General features: G+C 52.4%; 1 protein-coding gene across 4 annotated transcripts in view; it reads right to left on the bottom strand.

The window, feature by feature from the left end:
• Nucleotides 1–5,596: 5,596 nt before the first annotated feature.
• aars2 (alanyl-tRNA synthetase 2, mitochondrial (putative)) overlaps nucleotides 5,597–7,500 on the bottom strand; it is a 21,616-nt gene continuing 19,712 nt past the window's right edge. For all 4 annotated transcript variants that reach the window (XM_053338474.1, XM_053338465.1, XM_053338489.1 and 1 more), the window contains 5 exons: nucleotides 7,151–7,276; nucleotides 6,829–6,939; nucleotides 6,522–6,605; nucleotides 5,978–6,091; nucleotides 5,597–5,893 (listed from right to left, as the gene is read on the bottom strand). In XM_053338474.1, the coding sequence (XP_053194449.1) occupies nucleotides 5,729–5,893; nucleotides 5,978–6,091; nucleotides 6,522–6,605; nucleotides 6,829–6,939; nucleotides 7,151–7,276 (600 nt within the window). In that variant the 3' untranslated portion in view covers nucleotides 5,597–5,728. The remainder of the gene's footprint in view (nucleotides 5,894–5,977; nucleotides 6,092–6,521; nucleotides 6,606–6,828; nucleotides 6,940–7,150; nucleotides 7,277–7,500) is intronic.

Raw genomic sequence — 7,500 nt, forward strand, 5'->3', positions numbered from 1 at the left:
GATCACATGGTCACATGGTCACATGATCACGTGGTCACATGATCACATGGTCACATGGTCACATGATCACATGGTCACATGATCACATGGTCACATGATCACATGGTCACATGGTCACATGATCACATGGTCACATGATCACATGGTCACATGATCACATGGTCACATGATCATCTCGGAGGATCCAGGTGTATAAACTGCTCGGTGCTTTTTGTGTTGATTCAGAAAAACTTCTTCAGTGGTCTCTGCTCAGCAGGCTGCAACCCTCTGATACCCTCTGATACCCTCCGATACCCTCCGATACCCTCTGATACCCTCCGATACCCTCCGATACCCTCCGATACCCTCCGATACCCTCTGATACCCTCCGATACCCTCTTATACCCTCTGATACCCTCCGATACCCTCCGATACCCTCTGATACCCTCCGATACCCTCTTATACCCACTGATACCCTCCGATACCCTCTGATACCCTCTGATACCCTCTTATACCCTCCGATACCCTCCGATACCCTCCGATACCCTCTTATACCCTCCGATACCCATCGATACCCTCTGATACCCTCTGATACCCTCTTATACCCTCCGATACCCACCGATACCCTCTTATACCCTCGGATACCCTCGGATACCCTCTGATACCCTCTGATACCCTCTTATACCCTCTGATACCCTCTGATACCCTCCGATACCCTCTGAAACCCTCTGATACCCACTGATACCCTCTTATACCCTCGGATACCCTCGGATACCCTCTTATACCCTCTGATACCCTCTTATACCCTCTGATACCCTCTTATACCCTCTTATACCCTCTTATACCCTCTGATACCCTCTTATACCCTCGGATACCCTCCAATACCCTCTGATACCCTCTTATACCCTCTGATACCCTCTTATACCCTCTTATACCCTCTGATACCCTCTTATACCCTCTGATACCCTCGGATACCCTCCAATACCCTCCGATACCCTCTTATACCCTCTGATACCCTCTGATACCCTCCGATACCCTCTGATACCCACTGATACTCTCCGAAACTCTCCAATACCCACTGATACCTTCCGAAACCCTCCGATACCCTCTGAAAACCCACTGATACCCTCTGATACCCACTGATACCCTCTGAAACCCTCTGATACCCTGTGCTGCCCTCTGCTGGACGCTTAGTGTCTCTTCAGTCTTCTGATGTAAATAAAATCAAATAAATGAATAAACGATGTGAAAATCACTCTGAGTCTGTTTCACTTTGTTTAACCTTCTATAAATATACCGGGTACTAACCCTGATGGAGCAGCAGGTACCAGGTACTATCCCTGATGGAGGAGCAGGTACCCGGTACTATCCCTGATGGAGCAGCAGGTACCAGGTACTATCCCTGATGGAGGAGTACCAGGTACTATCCCTGATGGAGGAGCAGCAGGTACCAGGTACTATCCCTGATGGAGGAGCAGGTACCAGGTACTATCCCTGATGGAGCAGCAGGTACTATCCCTGATGGAGGAGCAGCAGGTACCAGGTACTATCCCTGATGGAGGAGCAGCAGGTACTATCCCTGATGGAGAAGCAGGTACCAGGTACTATCCCTGATGGAGGAGCAGGTACCAGGTACTATCCCTGATGGAGGAGTACCCGGTACTAACCCTGATGGAGCAGCAGGTACCAGGTACTATCCCTGATGGAGGAGCAGGTACCAGGTACTATCCCTGATGGAGCAGCAGGTACTATCCCTGATGGAGGAGCAGCAGGTACCAGGTACTATCCCTGATGGAGGAGCAGCAGGTACTATCCCTGATGGAGAAGCAGGTACCAGGTACTATCCCTGATGGAGGAGCAGGTACCAGGTACTATCCCTGATGGAGAAGCAGGTACCAGGTACTATCCCTGATGGAGCAGCAGCAGATACCAGGTACTATCCCTGATGGAGGAGCAGCAGGTACCAGGTACTATCCCTGATGGAGCAGCAGGTACCAGGTACTATCCCTGATGGAGGAGCAGGTACCAGGTACTATCCCTGATGGAGGAGCAGGTACCAGGTACTATCCCTGATGGAGGAGCAGGTACTATCCCTGATGGAGCAGCAGGTACCAGGTACTATCCCTGATGGAGGAGCAGGTACCAGGTACTATCCCTGATGGAGGAGCAGCAGGTACCAGGTACTATCCCTGATGGAGCAGCAGCAGGTACCAGGTACTATCCCTGATGGAGGAGCAGCAGGTACCAGGTACTATCCCTGATGGAGGAGCAGCAGGTACCAGGTACTATCCCTGATGGAGGAGCAGGTACCCGGTACTATCCCTGATGGAGCAGCAGGTACCAGGTACTATCCCTGATGGAGGAGCAGCAGGTACCAGGTACTATCCCTGATGGAGGAGCAGCAGGTACCAGGTACTATCCCTGATGGAGGAGCAGCAGGTACCAGGTACTATCCCTGATGGAGGAGCAGGTACCAGGTACTATCCCTGATGGAGAAGCAGGTACCAGGTACTATCCCTGATGGAGGAGCAGGTACCAGGTACTATACCTGATGGAGGAGCAGGTACTATCCCTGATGGAGGAGCAGCAGGTACCAGGTACTATCCCTGATGGAGGAGCAGGTACCAGGTACTATCCCTGATGGAGGAGCAGCAGGTACCAGGTACTATCCCTGATGGAGCAGCAGGTACCAGGTACTATCCCTGATGGAGCAGCAGCAGGTACCAGGTACTATCCCTGATGGAGGAGCAGCAGGTACCAGGTACTATCCCTGATGGAGGAGCAGGTACTATCCCTGATGGAGGAGCAGGTACCAGGTACTATCCCTGATGGAGCAGCAGGTACCAGGTACTATCCCTGATGGAGCAGCAGCAGGTACCAGGTACTATCCCTGATGGAGGAGCAGCAGGTACCAGGTACTATCCCTGATGGAGGAGCAGGTACTATCCCTGATGGAGGAGCAGGTACCAGGTACTATCCCTGATGGAGCAGCAGGTACCAGGTACTATCCCTGATGGAGGAGCAGGTACCAGGTACTATCCCTGATGGAGCAGCAGGTACCAGGTACTATCCCTGATGGAGGAGCAGCAGGTACCAGGTACTATTCCTGATGGAGCAGCAGCAGGTACCAGGTACTATCCCTGATGGAGGAGCAGGTACCAGGTACTATCCCTGATGGAGTACCAGGTACTATCCCTGATGGAGCAGCAGGTACCAGGTACTATCCCTGATGGAGCAGCAGGTACTATCCCTGATGGAGCAGCAGGTACCAGGTACTATCCCTGATGGAGGAGCAGGTACTATCCCTGATGGAGGAGCAGGTACCAGGTACTATCCCTGATGGAGGAGCAGGTACCAGGTACTATCCCTGATGGAGGAGCAGCAGGTACCAGGTACTATCCCTGATGGAGGAGCAGGTACTATCCCTGATGGAGGAGCAGGTACCAGGTACTATCCCTGATGGAGGAGCAGCAGGTACCAGGTACTATCCCTGATGGAGGAGCAGGTACTATCCCTGATGGAGCAGCAGGTACCAGGTACTATCCCTGATGGAGGAGCAGGTACTATCCCTGATGGAGGAGCAGCAGGTACCAGGTACTATCCCTGATGGAGGAGCAGGTACCAGGTACTATCCCTGATGGAGGAGCAGGTACCAGGTACTATCCCTGATGGAGGAGCAGCAGGTACCAGGTACTATCCCTGATGGAGGAGCAGCAGGTACCAGGTACTATCCCTGATGGAGGAGCAGCAGGTACCAGGTACTATCCCTGATGGAGGAGCTGGTACCAGGTACTATCCCTGATGGAGGAGCAGCAGGTACCAGGTACTATCCCTGATGGAGGAGCAGCAGGTACCAGGTACTATCCCTGATGGAGCAGCAGGTACCAGGTACTATCCCTGATGGAGGAGCAGGTACTATCCCTGATGGAGAAGCAGCAGGTACCAGGTACTATCCCTGATGGAGCAGCAGGTACCAGGTACTATCCCTGATGGAGCAGCAGGTACCAGGTACTATCCCTGATGGAGCAGCAGGTACCAGGTACTATCCCTGATGGAGCAGCAGGTACCAGGTACTATCCCTGATGGAGCAGCAGGTACCAGGTACTATCCCTGATGGAGCAGCAGGTACCAGGTACTATCCCTGATGGAGGAGCAGGTACCAGGTACTATCCCTGATGGAGCAGCAGGTACCAGGTACTATCCCTGATGGAGCAGCAGGTAGCAGGTACTATCCCTGATGGAGCAGCAGCAGGTACCAGGTACTATCCCTGATGGAGGAGCAGGTACCAGGTACTATCCCTGATGGAGCAGCAGCAGGTACCAGGTACTATCCCTGATGGAGGAGCAGGTACCAGGTACTATCCCTGATGGAGGAGCAGGTACCAGGTACTATCCCTGATGGAGCAGCAGGTACCAGGTACTATCCCTGATGGAGCAGCAGGTACTATCCCTGATGGAGGAGCAGGTACTATCCCTGATGGAGCAGCAGGTACCAGGTACTATCCCTGATGGAGGAGCAGCAGGTACCAGGTACTATCCCTGATGGAGCAGCAGGTAGCAGGTACTATCCCTGATGGAGGAGCAGCAGGTACCAGGTACTATCCCTGATGGAGGAGCAGGTACCAGGTACTATCCCTGATGGAGGAGCAGCAGGTACTATCCCTGATGGAGCAGCAGGTACCAGGTACTATCCCTGATGGAGGAGCAGCAGGTACTATCCCTGATGGAGCAGCAGGTACCAGGTACTATCCCTGATGGAGCAGCAGGTAGCAGGTACTATCCCTGATGGAGGAGCAGCAGGTACCAGGTACTATCCCTGATGGAGGAGCAGGTACCAGGTACTATCCCTGATGGAGCAGCAGGTACCAGGTACTATCCCTGATGGAGCAGCAGGTACCAGGTACTATCCCTGATGGAGCAGCAGGTACCAGGTACTATCCCTGATGGAGCAGCAGCAGGTACCAGGTACTATCCCTGATGGAGCAGCAGGTACCAGGTACTATCCCTGATGGAGGAGCAGCAGGTACCAGGTACTATCCCTGATGGAGGAGCAGGTACCAGGTACTATCCCTGATGGAGCAGCAGGTACCAGGTACTATCCCTGATGGAGGAGCAGGTACCAGGTACTATCCCTGATGGAGGAGCAGCAGGTACCAGGTACTATCCCTGATGGAGCAGCAGGTACTATCCCTGATGGAGGAGCAGGTACCAGGTACTATCCCTGATGGAGCAGCAGGTACCAGGTCCTTCAGAATAAAAGCCTGACCCAGAGTGAGTTTGATGTGATTAGTCCTTCAGAATAAAAGCCTGACCCAGAGTGAGTTTGATGTGATTAGTCCTTCAGAATAAAAGCCTGACCCAGAGTGAGTTTGATGTGATTAGCCCTTCAGAATAAAAGCCTGACCCAGAGTGAGTTTGATGTGATTAGCCCTTCAGAATAAAAGCCTGACCCAGAGTGAGTTTGATGTGATTAGCCCTTCAGAATAAAAGCCTGACCCAGAGAGAGTTTGATGTGATTAGTCCTTCAGAATAAAAGCCTGACCCAGAGTGATGTGTTTGGTCCTTCAGAATAAAAGCCTGACCCAGAGTGAGTTTGATGTTTTTATTTCTTTTAAAACAAAGATATAAATATATAAATAACACCTGGAGCTGTCGGCCAATCAGAGCATCCCGTCTCTGCGGGGCTCGGCCAATCAGAGCGTCCCGTCTGCAGCTGTGGGCGGGGCTTACAGCAGGTTCAGGTGTGACATCATCGTCCTGTTTTCTGGCGAGCGAACTCCTCCGCCCACTTCAGCGCCTCGGTGATGTCATTGCTGCTCCCCGTTCCCCTGGCAACCAGCGCCGAGCCCCCCCCCCCGCCCCCCAGCCGCCGGCACACCGCCACCGCCCAATCAGAGGCCAGGAGAGACGAGCCCTGAGGAGAGACAGCCAATCAGAGGTCTGAAACCGGACCCCGCCCCCCTGTGATGTCACTGTGATGTCACTGACTGACGGTTACCTTGGAGACCTGGCAGGCACACAGAACCTTCCCAGAATGCCGCTGGTGAGCGAGCAGCATCACATGACTCCGAGGAGACGCCGAGCTCAGCTGATTGACCGTCTTCATCACCACCTGACAGGAAGTGACATCATCCAATCAGAGCACAGCAGCAGTGACATCATACTGCAGTACTTTTACTGTAATACTGCAGTACTTTTACTGTAATACTGCAGTACTTTTACTGTAATACTGCATACTACATCACTATAATACTGCAGTACTTTTACTATAATACTGCATACTACATCACTATAATACTGCAGTACTTTTACTGTAATACTGCATACTACATCACTATAATACTGCAGTACTTTTACTGTAATACTGCATACTACATCACTCATAATACTGCAATACTTTTACTGTAATACTGCAGTACTTTTACTATAATACTGCAGTACTTTTACTATAATACTGCAGTACTTTTACTGTAATACTGCATACTACATCACTATAATACTGCAGTACTTTGTAGTAGTACTGCAGTACTAGTACTACGTACCGACTCAGACTCCGTCTCCACTGAATCCACCACTAGAAGTTTCTCTCCGTGTTTCTCCAGCAGACTCTGAGCTCTCGCTGCAGCCTGAGGACAGCAGCAAAGCATGATGGGAAACCAGACGGCAGCAAAGCATGATGGGAAACCAGACGGCAGCAAAGCATGATGGGAAACCAGACGGCAGCAAAGCATGATGGGAAACCAGACGGCAGCAAAGCATGATGGGAAACCAGACGGCAGCAAAGCATGATGGGAAACCAGGTGAGCGTGTTAATAAAGGGAGAGAACAGGTCTAGGTTCAGGTTCTCACCTCTCGGTTCTCCAGCTTCCTGACGGCCGTGTTGCTGGTTCTCTGCAGAGTCTTCAGCCGGTTCTGAAGTTCTCTGCGCTGCCACTGAGGAACCGCTGTGTTATCTACAGCCTGGCACACACAGAACACAGAACATAGAACACAGAACATAGCAGCTGTTAGAAACATGAACATAAACCCTCACTCCTCTGGCTGGAGAACCAGCTGGTGGACAGTGGGGGGGGGGGGGGGGGGGGCGGGTGGTGGACAGCAGCTGGGGAGGGGGGGTGGGGGGGCCTGAGAACCTGCTGGTGGGGGGGGGGGGATAATGATTTTTACTCACATCAGAGACCACGCCCACCTCCTTAGCGAGGCTGTGGGCGGAGTCTAGACAGGAAGGGGCGGAGCCTGCTATTCTGACCGCCAGAGACTCCACTTCCTGTTCCAACAGCTGACCCGCCTCCCGAGCCTGAGACACGAAGAACAGAAAGGCCTTAATACATACTGGGAACACTGGGAACATACTGGGAACACTGGGAACATACTGGGAACATACTGGGAACATACTGGGAACATACTGGGAACATACTGGGAACACACGGGGAACACACTGGGAACACACGGGGAACACACGGGGAACACACTGGGAACACACGGGGAACACACGGGGAACACACTGGGAACACACTGGGA

This window comes from Scomber japonicus, chromosome 2, assembly GCF_027409825.1.
Source record: "Scomber japonicus isolate fScoJap1 chromosome 2, fScoJap1.pri, whole genome shotgun sequence".
In the NCBI taxonomy this organism is placed as follows: domain Eukaryota; kingdom Metazoa; phylum Chordata; class Actinopteri; order Scombriformes; family Scombridae; genus Scomber; species Scomber japonicus.